The sequence below is a fragment of the Nicotiana attenuata genome, unplaced genomic scaffold (assembly GCF_001879085.1).
Source record: "Nicotiana attenuata strain UT unplaced genomic scaffold, NIATTr2, whole genome shotgun sequence".
NCBI lineage: Eukaryota > Viridiplantae > Streptophyta > Magnoliopsida > Solanales > Solanaceae > Nicotiana > Nicotiana attenuata.
This window is the reverse complement of record NW_017672964.1, coordinates 120172-135758: the sequence shown is the minus strand read 5'-3', so window position 1 is coordinate 135758 and position 15587 is coordinate 120172. Positions and strand designations below refer to the sequence as shown.

General features: G+C 35.1%; 2 protein-coding genes across 2 annotated transcripts; one reads left to right on the top strand and one right to left on the bottom strand.

Moving 5' to 3' along the window:
- The first annotated feature begins 392 nt into the window (after positions 1-392).
- LOC109215037 (protein RADIALIS-like 4) lies at positions 393-1612 on the top strand. The gene is made up of 2 exons (XM_019379050.1): positions 393-716; positions 1370-1612. The coding sequence occupies exons 1-2, from the start codon at positions 448-450 to the stop codon at positions 1392-1394; spliced, it is 294 nt and encodes a 97-aa protein (XP_019234595.1). The 5' UTR covers positions 393-447; the 3' UTR covers positions 1395-1612.
- A 6372-nt stretch (positions 1613-7984) lies between these two features.
- On the bottom strand, positions 7985-14433 carry LOC109215038 (sugar transporter ERD6-like 4). The gene is made up of 18 exons (XM_019379051.1): positions 13968-14433; positions 13180-13242; positions 13013-13102; positions 12859-12918; positions 12679-12744; positions 12509-12574; positions 12356-12431; positions 10689-10753; positions 10515-10607; positions 10289-10369; positions 10113-10197; positions 9755-9801; positions 9498-9560; positions 9359-9418; positions 9196-9261; positions 9039-9098; positions 8725-8839; positions 7985-8441 (listed from the first exon to the last, which is right to left on the bottom strand). Exons 1-18 carry the CDS (start codon positions 14178-14180, stop codon positions 8329-8331), a joined length of 1482 nt encoding a protein of 493 aa, XP_019234596.1. The 5' UTR covers positions 14181-14433; the 3' UTR covers positions 7985-8328.
- Positions 14434-15587: the final 1154 nt, after the last annotated feature.

Below are 15587 nucleotides of genomic sequence, written 5' to 3'. Positions count from 1 at the left end.
GACCTCTAATTTTGTATCTTAAACAAACATCTCTAAAAGAGATTTTTAACAAATTTTTCGATCTGGACTACTAATTTTGTATATTAAACTAAGATTTCTTACCCTTGATAAATCTATATCTCTGAAAGAAACATTAATTTCTAACAAATTTTCCGATCTGGACTGCTCATTTTGTGTATTAAACTTAAATTTCTTATCCACAAAAAAGCACATGCTTAGTTGTAATTATGATTTAGAAGAAAAAAACATGCTGCTTTCACATATTTTCCCTGGTTTTAGCAGAAGAAAAAAAAAAAAAAATCCTCACAGGCCCACCATACTTTTGTCTATTTGTCTCTCTCCATTGCTATATATATAGAGTATTCATGTTAACCTTTTTTGTACCTAAACATCATCTACTCTCCTTAATCATTCTAGTGTGGCCTTAATTTCCTTCTTGTTGCAAAAATGGCCTCGAATTCAACATGGACTCCTCAGCAAAACAAGAAGTTTGAGAATGCATTGGCTATTTATGACAAAGACACACCAGATCGGTGGCGTAATTTGGCTAAGGCAGTTGGTGGTGGTAAGACAGAAGAAGACGTGAAAATTCACTATGAAAAACTTGTGGAAGATATTAAACGCATTGAGTCTGGTCAAGTTCCTTTGCCTAAATACAATAAGCCAAATGGTGGCCATAACAACAAAGGCTACTCGTTCAACGATGAAGAACAAAGGTAAAATAATATTACATTCCGTCTCAAATATTAGTCGTTTGGGTAATCAGTCTTTTGTTTCAAAATATTTGATGTTTTAGAAAAACAAGAAGTTATTATTACTTTTTTTCCTAATCTATTCTTGTTACTAGCTCCAATTAATTAATGGAGTGTTCACTCGATCAGTTAAGGATTGATTATACATATACTCTTTATACTAATGCTATTAAACGTCTTTTTTGAAGTAAAAATTCCATTGATTTTTATTCGACTATTAATCATCTTGTTCTAGATATATACTGCTAGCTGTATTTGCACTAACCTTCCACATTTTACTGATTCTTCAGTATCCAGAGAATCAAATACTTTTTAAACTATTTCGATAAGCTAAGCACGTGAAAGGATTATGACAATATCCATTTGCCTTGTATAATGAATTAGAGATTGAATTTTATGCAATATATAACGGTATAAAAATATTTATACAATCAAGTTATTTATAAAAAATTATAAGTAAATCGTTATGATAAAGCATTAATTAACCTGATAAAAAATAGAAATAATTAATTTACAATTATCTTTTACATTTTGACTACATATAACTTAAATCCAATTAAATATCTCATTATCTTTTATCTCATTTGTTTGGATTGGACTTGTTCTTTTATTGACAGGCTGAGGTATCTCAAGCTCCAATAGAAGCAAGAATTGGCAAAGTAAAAAAGCAGATGGAGCCTATTATTTATGTTGAAGTATGAAACTCAAAAGCAGCAAACAAATAACAAAAGAAGGATATTAGCTGAATATGTCTTTCTTTCCTACACCATTTTACATTTTAGTTTTTCAATGGATATATATTTTCTATAAGCAATATCTGGTCTTTATGTTCAAATTAATCATATCTTAATGAATTATCGTACAAATTCTTCTGTATTAATTATTATCTTACTTAGCTTAAGCAGATAGCATATTCATTCGAAAGTACAGAACGAAATCAACGTCAAACTAGAGAAGACGAACGAGCTAAGAGCAAAACAAAAACAAAGAGCATTATTTATTTATTTACTTATTTATTTTTAACCAAAGACCATTCAAAATTATGAATACGACTAACGATCGACAAATTTCGGTTTGCGCCTGAATGTGTAAATTCGCTCGTTGAAAGAAGTAAGTATATCTTTTGTTATAAATTTCATATCTTAGTTTGAGGAAAAGTTTGCTACGAGAGAGTTGAGAATGTCACTATTACTTTATCTCTTATATTTGTTGTTAATATATATACCTTTGGCAAACTGTTTAACATTTTATTTTACCAAGATTCGAGCTAAGCGAACATTCACTACATTTTAAAATTGTTCGTTCGTTATTTTGATATGAGAACAATTGTAACTTATAGCATTTTTTCTGTAAATATCCGGATTATACTAGTTTTTTTTAAAAAAAAATGTGAATTGATCTGGTATGATTAACTCTGAGAATTTGTGAGACTAATCACGGAGAAGAAAAATGTGCCAATTAATTAGAACGAGGAGTATTACTTCTGCAGCCTGTTTATTATTGTGCCACAATTTACGAGAAGAGCTTGAAAATGGATCTCGCTATATACCTTTTTTTTTGGGTTCAAAATACCTTAGATCGTCTAATGCTCGAGTGCATAGAAAACCGAAGTAATAGGTCGGGTTTGTTTCGCATTTTTCAATTACCAAACCAAATTAATAGTGTCGGGTTTTTAAATCTAAAAACTAAACCAAACCAACAAAGTCGGATTTTTCAATCTCAGTTTTTCTCGGGTTTTTCGGTTTTTTTCCCCGGATTTTTGGGTTTTTTCGGGTAAAATCTTCATAGCATAAATAATGTAACTTGTGCTCCAAATATTTCTTTAGTCCTAGTATGTTGACATACATAGATCCAACACAGTCCAAACGACAGCAGGCCAAACCCAATAGCTAATGTTAGCTTTAGTTTTAATACTTTCAGTCTTTATATCACTTAGTAAGATAGCCTCCTTTACATTTTGATTGTATAGCCATTTTCATGTAAGTATATAAATACTATGGACTATTCTAGAAAGACGGATTATTCATTTTTAATAAAGAGATCAGATATTTTCCATCAATTTCTCTCTCTCGTTCTCTGAGTTTCCACCATGGAAATTCCTCTTATTTTCCGCAAAATTCCACTTCTAACATGGTATCAGAGCAGGATATGAGTTCCTGTCATCGATTATCTCCATCCGTTCGTACCCGTGAAGCTCGTTGATTACAATTTTTGGTTTTATCGAAACCTTGGTCTGATTTTGGGTTTTCTTCTCAGCTATGAGCGTGTGAATCCCTCTAATCAATCCGATGGTTTTACTATATTCACTTTAGATCCCTCACATCCCCTTTATGTTCATCCCTCAGACAGTCCTGGCACTCACCTGGTATCTCCTCCTTTCGATGGTACTGGTTTTGTTGCCTAGCGTAAAAGTATGCTAGTTTCCCTTTTTGCCAAAAATAAATTGGCACTAATTGATGGTCGCCAGTCTAAACCTTCTAGTGATTCACCTTATTATCCCTACTAGGAAAGGTGCAACGATATGGCGGTCGCCTGGATCACTAATTCCCTATCTAGAGATATTGCCACCAGTGTTCTAGGATATGTGATCACGCCCAACTATGCCTTATAAAAAGGACAATGCGGTCGCTGCAAATATAATCCGGTTTACAAGTCCGGAGTCAAATCCCACAGAGAACTAAGGTTTAGCTACAATTGTTCACTATCACCAAGAAGACAAGCTTGAACAATTCCTAACTTATATATATTGAGATTCTTGTGTTTAACTACTTAACTAACAAATTAAAATAGTAAATTAACAACTAACGATACTGAGGGTTAGAGAAAAGATTAAGGAGGTCTAAGAGTTATGATTTCCCCTATTGTCGGAATCCTTCCCGCTATGTCTTCTATAATTTCGCCTAAGTATTCTCTACCGATCATGAGCACTCTTATTACCGTAAATCTCTCCCGAGTAATTACGACAATTTACTAGACGCACTCTCCCGAGCTACGCTAGCTGGCTTTTAATACAGCTCACTTCAGATCGCACCCAAGGCTTCGTTATCCCTAATCCCACCTTTGAACCCTCGGTTATTGATCCCTCATATACTCTGGGAGTGGTGTTGTTCAACAATTACCTAAATATGCACTCTCTCCCGAGTTATGCATACTAAATAGGCACAGCTAATTGAGAGCTCTTCAACCAACCACAATATAAACGTAGTTGAACGAATAGAGAAAAGCTATGGCTCAATTATATAAAAACATAACAAGAATTTATCCTACAAAAGGTTCTATCAAAACTCTAGATAACAAATTAGCTATTCATAATAGTATGTAAAACTACAATACTAAAAGTCATAACCAACAATGAAAAATAGGAAGAGGAAGGAAAAACTCGTAGAAGAATTCTCCGCCTTGCTCCCAATGTGTTCTTGCCTCCTTAGGTCGAATCTATGTCTAAAATATGTCCCCCTCACTTCAAAATAGGTTTAGGATCCCTTTTATACAAGTTGGAATAGTGTAGGGCCGAAATAAACTTGTCCCGGGCGAAATAGGACTTCTTTTTGACGCCTGGAAGGGCGCGACCGCGGCCAAAACGCGGTAGGACCGCGGCCAGACAAGTTATCTGATTTTCTGCCGCGGTCGCGGTTTCGACTGCGTTTTCCACCCTGTTCCGTTTGGAATTTGAAAAAACGTAAAACATGAAAGTTGTAGCCCTTTGAATTAGCTTTCCAACCATATATTGTAGAGCCCAAATGGAGTTCTGAGCAAAATGTTATGTCTATTTACTAGACAGTGCGCAATATGCCTCCTCAAGTCTTCGTTCGTACTTAATTATCAAATTTGACCCCCGAACACGATCCCGGCTTAATTCCTTGAGCTTTTACTCAGACTTCAAAGCTTCAAATCACTTAAATTCATTCCATAACATCTATATAGCTCGGAATCACACCTACAAGGCATAAAACACATAATTAGTGCAAAACACTAGCGATTAAAGCGCAAACTCAATTAAAGTGCAGTAAATTCAAGTGTAATAAGCGACTAAAATATGCAATTATAGCCTATCATCAATATGACACTGCAAAAGAGATTTGGTCAGACATAAATGAGAGGTTTGGTCAGTCTAATGGTTCCAAATTTATTCAGATACAAAGGGAGATTGGAACTATTTCCCAGGGTACCTTAGACATAGCCTCTTATTTCACCAAATTTCGTAGTCTTTGGGATGAGCTTCAGACTGCTTATGTAGGTCCTACATGTTCATGTGGTGCTCTACCAAAATTTCTTGATGAGATGAAACTGTTTTGGTTCTTGGCTGGATTGAATGAGTCATATAACACTGTCAAGAGCAACATCCTCATGATCTCACCAATTCCATCATTTAGTAAAGCTTATTCCATGTTACAACATGATGAGAGACAAAGGGAAATCTCTCCGGCCCCAAGCTTTTCTAGTGATTCTGTCTCTTTTTCTGCATCCTCTACTCCTTCAGCATATTCACAAAATCCTAGTGGGCAAAGATCATTCAATCAGAAGGTACAGTTTGAACGAAAGAAACCTAGACAATCCATGTCATGCAGATACTGCAAAAAACCAGGTCATACCGTTGAAAAATGTTATAAACTTCATGGTTTTCCTGCTGATTTCAAGTTCACCAAAAACAAGAGATCAGCATCATGTGTTCAAGTTGAGGGTACTGCTTCTACCCCACTGGCCTCGCCCATGGAACATTTTTCACCTGTCAACCATGGATTCACCTCTGAACAGTTTCAACACCTACTTACCCTCCTGAAGCAATCATACATCTCTTCTGGAATCTCAAATGACTCTCATTCTGGGGATAATCATGCATATGCCCATTTTGCAGGTCTGTTTTACAGTTCTGTAGTTAAGTCTGTGGATTTTCATGCCTGTGCATCTTCACAATTAAATCTTCATACTTGGATTCTAGACTCAGGGACAACTAATCACATGACACCTTACAAACACTTTCTTCACAACCTTCAACCACTAACTAGACCTTACTTAATTACCTTACCAAAGTAAAAGTTGTATCCATTGGATCATTACAACTTAGGTCTGATATTGTGCTACACAATGTTCTTCTTGTTCCATCCTTTCAGTTCAATTTAATTTCAATATATCAACTTCTTTTACAACTTCATTGTATTGCAGTTCTCACTACTTCGCATTGTTTCTTATAGGGCCCTTCTCTGAAGAGGCCACTGGGAATTGGTAAAGCTGACAATGGATTGTATTTTATTCATCTTGATGGCAGTCCTTTAGTTTCTCCTTTTACAATTGATGTTTCATGTAATGTTTCAACTTCTTTTCCTATTGTTTCTCCTGTTTTCAATTCTGTCAATCCCCTTCCCATTAGTCCCTCATGTAATCCATCTTTTGATATCAATCAGACAGATCTGTTTTGGCATAAATAATGTAACTTGTGCTCCACATATTTCTTTAGTCCTAGTAAAATACAACTATAGAATGTATTTTTTAAGAAAATAACACAATAATATGAGATAAATCATGTCATTATACTAAAATATTCAGCAACAAAGATAATAAAATTGCATAAAGCAAATATTACTAATTAATATGCCATAATAAAAATTAACATAATATAAAAATACTATATAGGTCATGACAAAATAAATATAGCTAATAAGTACTACTAATTACATAACTAAGCACTAAAGAAAAAGATAAACTAAGTTATGCATTTTCATTATATACTAATGTATAGCCTAAAATAGATATTCAATACTATCGTCATTTTCTAGTGCTGAATTGAATTTCTTTTGTCAGCATTAGTATTGATTTGAACTTCGTTTGAGTTACTACATTTATGGGCTATAAAATTTATTTACCATTCAAGAATGTTAAGTCCAAACTTGAAATAATACGTTAAAAGATAAAAATGTGAAAAAGTATAAGAAATATTTATAAAAATTGTATTAATGTACTACCGGGTTGATTTGGATTCGGTTTAATTTTTTTTAGTTAAACCAAACCAACCAATTATGCTGGTTTATTTTTCGATACCAAACCAAATCATACCAAACCACAATCGGATTTGTTTTTTTTGTTTTTTTTACTCGAATTTTCAATTTAATGCGGTTTATTGGTTTTTTTTATACACCCTACTTTCTACAGCCAATGCATTGTAAAATATACACATTATTGGCATCTATAATGAGAGGACATCGATGTGAAAATAGCTGTGGATTTTTTTTTCGAAAAGTGTGTCCAAGTTAGTGTGAGCATCGTCGACTATTTAATGATTAACGGTTATCTTCCACTAGCACAAGTACAAAAAGTAAGTCTAAGTTTCACTTTAACATTTTTTGTCTCTATTTGAATTTGAATACTTGTTACCCATGATTTTAATTACCCATTTGGTTTTTCGTTAGGCCACACCCTCCAGTGAAAAAAATATTAGCTGCTGTGTGTATTTATGTAGCAATCCAGTACATCAAACTTATAAGATCTTAGATTATATAAAGAATCACTTAACACGTATATACTAAGATCACACACATTTTGAAACCATGCACGCCCCTCTTTTAGGAGTTGGGAAAATCAAGTAAAAAGGATGTCTTTTCAAGCAAGTAATCCTGACATGGTTTAAAGCCTAAAAAATTGTGGAGCAGTTCCAGAAGCTCAAGCTGAAAGTGGCTTTGTGGTAGAAAGTATACCAACTACTACCAAGTTTCTTTTTTCATTGTTTAGCAAACACTTACAAAGATCTTTTCTATGCTAAAGCTACTTTTTTCTCTCAACTTCAGCTTATGCCAAAACACCCTTTTTCAAAGTATAAAGCAGTTTTCCTGTAGTACTAATGACCACATCATCTTCTTTCAGGACGACAATCTCATCTCTGGACAGGATCTATAATGTGTTTGTCTAACTGGAATATCCTAAGGGGTAGTCCGGTGCATTAATTAAGCTCCCGCTATGCACGGGGTCCTGGGAAAAGCCAAACCACATTGGTCTATTGTACGCAATATTACCTTGCATCGGTTGTTTACTCTTACAGAACCAATCTGGAATATCCTAGCTTATGATAAATATTCTCCCATTTCATTATATATTCGAAGAGTTTTATGTCTCATCGGCAGCTTGGTGCACGAAGCATCTCGGACATCCTAGATTTTTCTTTTACCATTTTATACATTTGTTGCAAGAAATTAGAAAAGAACTAGTGAAGCAACAATTTCAGAAATTTGGAGACAGCAAGATCAGTACCAAGGATTAACAGTTCCTTCTTAAGCAACCCTCACAATGTCCAATAGATGCGAATATATTACAATTACAACAAAAAAAAATTCCTGTATATAGTACACAGAAGAAGAAAAAAATGCACAAAGGCATGGTGAACTCAAATACCACTTGCAAACACTCAAGGTCCTGACTTTTCAAAGCAGCAGCAGCAGTATGATTCTCTCTTTCTACGATGATGAATAAATGAAAAAGTAAATTTTACAAATGTTCTTCTAATAAGGTATTGAAACTTTTGCGGAAGGGCAAAGAATTATTGTAGAAAGAACACCAGGGAGTAGAAAAGCAAATATTCAAAATTTTATCATCTAAAGGAGAACTGTATTTCCTCCAGCGTTTTCCCTTTCGTCTCAGGTACCCAAATTGTCACAAATACCACGGTGAATGCACACACAAGTGAATAAAGAGTGAATGTTCCTGGTAAAAGATGTAAACACTTTAAGTCAGATCAATTATATAAACAGACCATGACCAACAATTTTTGCAACAACAAAGCGACACTTAGGTGCTCGTGAGCATTGAATAAAGTGCAGAGCTGGTAGGAGATGGAGGGTGCATAATTTTCACAGGGTACTCAAACACGGGCCAAGACGTATTCTTTTACGCATTAGGTTATATATCAATTAGCTCATATTGTTGCATTTATACTCATCGGGTTTACGTGGTCTAGGTTGTGTGTGTGAGACAGAGAAAGACATACCTCCACTGCTCCAAGCCAATAGCAACGGTGCAGTTGCTGTAATTACCCAGGAACAGAACCAATTGGCTAATGTTGCTACACTTCCAGCAAGGCCTTTGATCTTGACCGGAAGAATCTACAATGCCAGATTCAAGGAATTATGTCAAAATTTGTATACAAGAAATAGCAAGCATAAAAAAACTTCATCAAAAGCTGCCTCTACGATTCCAGATTACAAAACGGCATATAAATGTCACGCGTAGATTCTTGGACAATCAGATCAATTAAAAGAAAATGCAGTAGCAATTTTGTCTGATAAATCAACAAGTTAGTACCTCAGACATTATAAGCCACGGAATGGGCCCCATTCCAAGTGAGAATGCAATAATCATCAACTGAAAAGACAAATTGGTTAGATAACAAAAATTAATTATTCAGAAGCGGTGTTTTTCCAAGAGTCACAAAGACTTCTGCATCAAGTTGAGGACATACCACAACACCAACCACCGATAATATTCCCAACATGTCATAAAGGGTAGAATCCTTATCTACAAAGCCCTGTTAAATAATGGTGCGCAGAAAGAAGGGAAATATGTTAGTGCTACAACCCCTCATTCTTTTACGCAGGAAGTAATTATTCCTTCCGCTAATATACCTTCAGAAAGAATGCAACAGCAACAATAAGGAGACTAACAGCCATTCCAGCAGAGGAGATCTGTAAAAATGCACTTCTTCTGTGTTAGAAAAAGTTAGAAAAGTATGCATATAAGTTACTACATTTTGCCAGAACTTACAATCAGTAAAATCCTACGCCCAGTTTTATCCACCAGCCATGTAGCAACAGCAGTGGCAACAACCTAAACAATGAAAAATCTTCTTCAGTTGTTAGCTATGAGGGAAATAGATCAATATATGACTAAGAAATAACTGCCATATGGGGAAAAGAAGAAGTGATCTTTCTGCATCCTTTTTCTGTAATATGCAGAATTTGGAAATTATATTAGAAAAAGCAAACGAGTATCCAACTAAGATTTGATCTGGACAGCTGGACCTGGATAGCACCAACGCCAAAGGTTGCAACATTACTTGAAGAAATCCCTGTTAAATATACAGCTAAATTAGATGGTCTCATATCATGTGAATAAACATGTCAATCAATAAGAGATTTACAGATAAAATTGTTAAGCCTGTTCAATAATTTTAGTCAAGGTTCTTATCACACCAAGAAATAAGTTGTTAAAAGTAGGTTACAATGCTTCCCGCAATTGCGTTTAGCCAGCTAGGGATGCAAGCAAACTAAGGACGCTAGATTATTCTTGACTTTTTTTTGCTTTTTGACAGAAAGGAAGAATACTAGGTACTATCTACAAAAGGCAGATAAATTCATTTCATTAAGGCTACCGACATACCTGCAGACAGGAAAATGTTACTGGAATAGAAGATCACACCATTGGTTCCTCCTAATTGTTGCAGGACAAGCAGTCCAATTCCTATCTACAGGATGAGAGATTAAAAGGTCTGATCAAAAGAATGATATATGTAAGCATGTTCATCTTCCGGAAACAGCACCGAACAAAAAAATTACCATGAGAGGCAACCAATATCTTCTTTGTTTGAGATCTGCAAAACGTATTGCTGACTTTCGGCTTGTGGATGCTACAGACCTCTACACAAAACAGAAATTTGATAAGAAGCCAATAAAATCCATATTGCTGACAGCAAAACTCAATTTACAAAACTGTTCCATGGAACAGTAGTTTGCCGAGAATTGCATGTCTTTTCATTCAAGGGCATTCAAGCAACTGGATTACCTTAATTTCATTTACTTCAATGGAAATGTCTGCATCAAATCCTCGAAGAACTTGCAAGGAAGTTTCAAAATCTTCTGTCAAACCCATCTTGGCCTATGTCTCACCAAGAAATTTACATGAGATACCGCAACTAGAACCTTCAAGGAACCATGGAAATTAAATTATGATACTCACCAACCACCGAGGAGATTCCGGGATGAAAAATAGTCCAGGTATCAGCGCTAGGCAGGGCAGCGTTCCTGTGGCGTAAAATAATAGTTAGTTCACAAGCCCAAGAAGGAAGGGTTTCCTATGCATGATTCCAGCAAAACTAAGCACTTCGGATTCTTTCCTGTTTGAAAAGCTTAACACATTCTGGGTTCTTTATCTTGCACTTCAAAGCAAATCACAGACTAGCTTTACTTTACTAGGAAATAACTTTGATTTTATTTTTTTTATAAGGTAAACCTAAACCACCAAAGTCCACTGCGAGGAGGCAACAGCCACCCTTTCCCACTTTCCTTTCTTGGTGATTCAAACCCCCAAACCTCAAGCTTGAAGGTGGAGGATTCCTTCCACTAGGCTATCCCTCCCTTATCTACTACGATATATCTTTGATCTTTGTTTTGTTCTATCACAACACAACCAGTAATACCAGTTTTCCGGAAGAAATATGCTTAAACCAGTTAGCATGGATGACAATAATTGGATGAAGAGTTACTATGTTCTGCTTTTCCTGTTACTTCAGTAGGAGCAGAGATCACCCAATGAACTGGTGCAAATCTCGATGGAAGTTAACATGCCCTTTAGAGAGATACATTAAACACCCTCCAGATATTTAGGTCTGCACAATTTTTCTCCATAAGAAATGCACTAGTAAGCAGGTTTTTGTTTGTTTATTAGTATGCATTTATCCCATTAGAAACTGCTTATGATTCATTGCTCTAGCAAAAGGAAAACAGACGGTCACTTTGAAATAGAAAATGTTCTCAAACTAAACAGTATGCAAGCATCAGAAGTAGTATCTGTGAAACAGAAAGTGCTTTATTTCCTGTCTCCAAACTACTAGAAAAGAGAGAGGTGGCTTTTAATTCAAAATGAGTCAATTCCCAAATCGTCACTAGCTGATTAGCTGGCTTACCTAATCTGGTTAACCCATCAAACCAAACTTGAACACTTTTTCTTTTAATAAGTAGTCAAGCTTGAACACACTCTTCCGTTTCTTTTTCTTTTCCATGGGTGTGTTTTCTTAATTTATTATGCTCAGTTAGAGCTTGACTCAAAAACCAATAGATGTACTGAATACAAAGGATAATCACTTGAGGTCGACTCATAATCGGCTCAACTGAACTATTCTGAGTTTGGTAAGACCAAGCAAACCACTTTAATGCTCATTTCTGAGTCAAGACAAGTTTGAACATCCTTAATATTTGCTCTCAGTTGCTATAGACCTTTTAGTACTATAAAACACATCATTAAATGAAGGAAATTTGAGTTACCATCATGATCAGTATAGAACACATATCTAAAAAAAAGGGCAGCCCGGTGCACTATGCTCCTGCTATGCGCGGGGTTAGGAGAAGGGTCGGAGAACAAGGGTCTATTGTACGCAGCCTTACCTTGCATTTCTGCAAGAGGCTGTTACCACGGTTCCAACCCGTGACCTCCTGGTCAAATGGCAGCAACTTTACCAGTTATGCCAAGGCTCCCCTTCATAAAACACATCTCTATGTGAAGGAAATTTGAGCTTTCATCGCAGATGTGAGGAAGTTAAGTCAAAGAATACCATTCATCAGGAAATGAAATGAAACTTACATCTATAAACTGTAGAACTTAAAAGAGTAAAGAGAATAGATCATTACCAAGAACGGCAAGCAGCCTCCAATTAACGAAAAGTCCCAGCAAATAGGATAACATGATCCCAACTGTAACAGAGAGCTATATGATAGAAAAGTTAGCATGATTTACTTAACAGGCATAACTTTGGTTAAAGAGAATGAAGCCACTAAGCATACCTGGTTAACTGACCCTAGGGCCCCTCTCAGGTTTTGAGGTGCTATCTCGGCAATATATACAGGAACCTGAAATAAGCATGACATGGAAGCAGAAAATTTTTGACACTTTTAATATCTCCAATAACTTATACAATGTAACAAAAAAGAGAATTAACAAACTTAATGTTTACCGTGTAAGAAATTATGCCGACTCCAAAACCTTCCAATAATCTTCCCATGTATAAGAAGGACAGATCCTGGATCAATATTTGAGTCAGAAAGGGATGTAGAAATATTGCAATAGTGTAGGTTTGACGCATCATATGACCAGTAGTAATTTTTTCATTAGCATCAAAGCAGAATTGTCTTACATTGGCAAATGAGATGGAAAGCCAACCAATGATGTTAGGTATAGCAGCTATCATTAAAGACTGCAAGTAGGACAAGAAACTTGAGTATCCACTTGTACAAAATAGGCAAGCAAAAGAAAAGGGGAAGCAGAGCCTATTGATGCCATTATCTTACCCCTTTTCGCCCAATGTACTCGGCAATTTGACCACTAGATATTGCCCCCACCATAGCACCCACATTAGATAATGAACCGAACAAAGAGAACTGAAAAGATTAACTTTAGTCAGCAATTGCTCTCAAGCAAATGAATCGAAATATATAAAGCAAGAATGACTCATTACCTCAGAAACAGTGAGCTTCAGATCTTTGGTAATAGCAGTTTGCGTAGGCGAAGAATAACCAGACTACAGTAACAACCAAAAAAAAAACAAATGATCAAACAGAGATATAGACGCACACAGACACATGTACATACATACATATAAACATACATAGATACAAAAGATACATACGTAGCAGCAATATAAAACTGGTATCCATCCAAGAAAGTGCAGATTACACAGGGACACTTCAACCTCTAGAATTACTACACATTTAGGCAGAAAATTGCCATAACAAATAGTAATCCCAGAAAAAAAATTGTATTCCCAACAAAGAAGCAACCTTTCTGCCAAGTGATCCCTTTATGACTTAAAAGCAAGGTACAAGCTTCAATTTCATTTTAACACCAGCCAAGAAATTGCAGACTACATAATGGAAACTTCAATCTCTAAAATTACTACAGATTTAGGTTACAAGAATAAATAGAAATCTCAATAAAGACTCCACCTTTTAGGCAAAATTGATCCTTTTATTACCACAAAAAAAAAAAAAAAAAAGAACAAGAAAGTGCTGACTATATAAGGGAAATTTCAATCTCTAGAATTACTACAGATTCAAGTTACAGAATACAAAGATTCAACCTTTTATCCAAATTGATCCATTTACAACTAAAAAAGAAAGGTAAAACACTTTTACTATTCAAAGTTATCATCTTTATGGAAATTGCAATTTATCAACAGATAATCAGACATTTAGTATCAAAGCAAAGGAAAGAAACTGAATGCAAAAGGAGTAAGGGATAAATTACAGTGAAACCAAACTGGAGCGGACCCAAAGCAACAATCATAACACAAGCAAGAACTGAGATTGAGCTATCACGAATAACTTGAGAAGAACCCATCATCATGCTTGAAGTCTGTGCTGAACCCATACGATACCAACTTCCGGTATGCAAAAATGGCTTCCTCAGATCCCCTCCTCCTCCTCTTCCATCTTCATTATTCTCTTCTCTGAAACTCATCTTTTACTTTGGATACCCTTTTTGCTACAAGTACTTGAAATTTAATACCCCCAAGATTGTATTTGACTACTAGTAGTAGATCAGAAGCAGTAAGTTCTTGGTATTTAGACAACTAATGTTGTTCATCAGAATGTGGAGATCAGAAAATTTTCTTGGTTTGTCGTTTTAAGGTGACAGATATTGCTGAAGATGACAAGAGAGAGAGAGAGAGAGAGAGAGAGAGACGATATTATATGTAGGAGTAGCAAATATCTAGCATGCTAGAGGACTATATTTAGGCTGTAATATAAGCTCATGATCTGAATGACAAGGTAGCCAGCTAGATAAATTCACAACTTCTTTATTATTTTATTTTAAGAAAATATGTAAAATATATCCTAGAACCAATAAATGAAATATTATTACAAATAGAATTATATTTAAGGTAGGGTTTGCTACTTGGTCGCTTAGTCACTTTTTCCCTATAAATAAAGAGGTCATATTCTATTGTAATTCATCCCAAATCAATAAAAAATTTCTATATATTTTTCTCCGCAATACTTCTTCTTTTATTATTTTATAACATGTTATAAACGAGGGATTCTAACCAATTGAGTAGAAGCTTCGGGATTGAGCATAATGATTGTCAATTGTTCAAAGAACTTCCTTCATGAATAATTGTGGATTTACGGTAAGTATTTTACCTTATTTTTCTCTTTTAAATTCTTGACATTCGATAATTTGATTTTAAATACAAGCAAAGACAATAAATTTTTATTATAACTCTAATGGAGTTTGTAAGAAATTATTACCACCCGAAGTGGTAAAATTTCTTTGTCTTGCCATGATCAAATTCATGTATGATTGTGGGCTCAAGAAGTGGAAACTCGTCCCATTGAATTTGCTTCATTCTCATTCGCTTAAGAGAATGTGATAGCAGTATGTAATAAGTCTGAAAGAAGACAAGATTATTACCATGAAGGTATCAATAGATGTGGACGTGGCAAAGACGAAATCATAATCGGCATCCTTGTGATAATGAGAATAATAAGGATTCTCAGAATAATCCTTCACTCTGTGAAAGTAATATTTGTCATCGATTTGACATGAGATTTTGTAAAGCACATATAGATGATTATGGTCCATTCATGACTTGAATGTGACAACATGTGATTTATGAATACATATTCATTCTTGAAAGAATATAAACGTGCTAGTGGTAGTGAATATACCGCACTCACCTCTAGAAGGAGGTTTGAGATGATATAAGAAAATAATATCATTATTATGGCATGAATGGTCATTGGTCACATACCTATTGTACACCAAAATATTTGGTAATGTGATTATTAAAGAATAACAATAATGCAAGAAACAGATCTTGCATATAATTTTGACCATGACTATAATAATATAATTTTCTCCTTG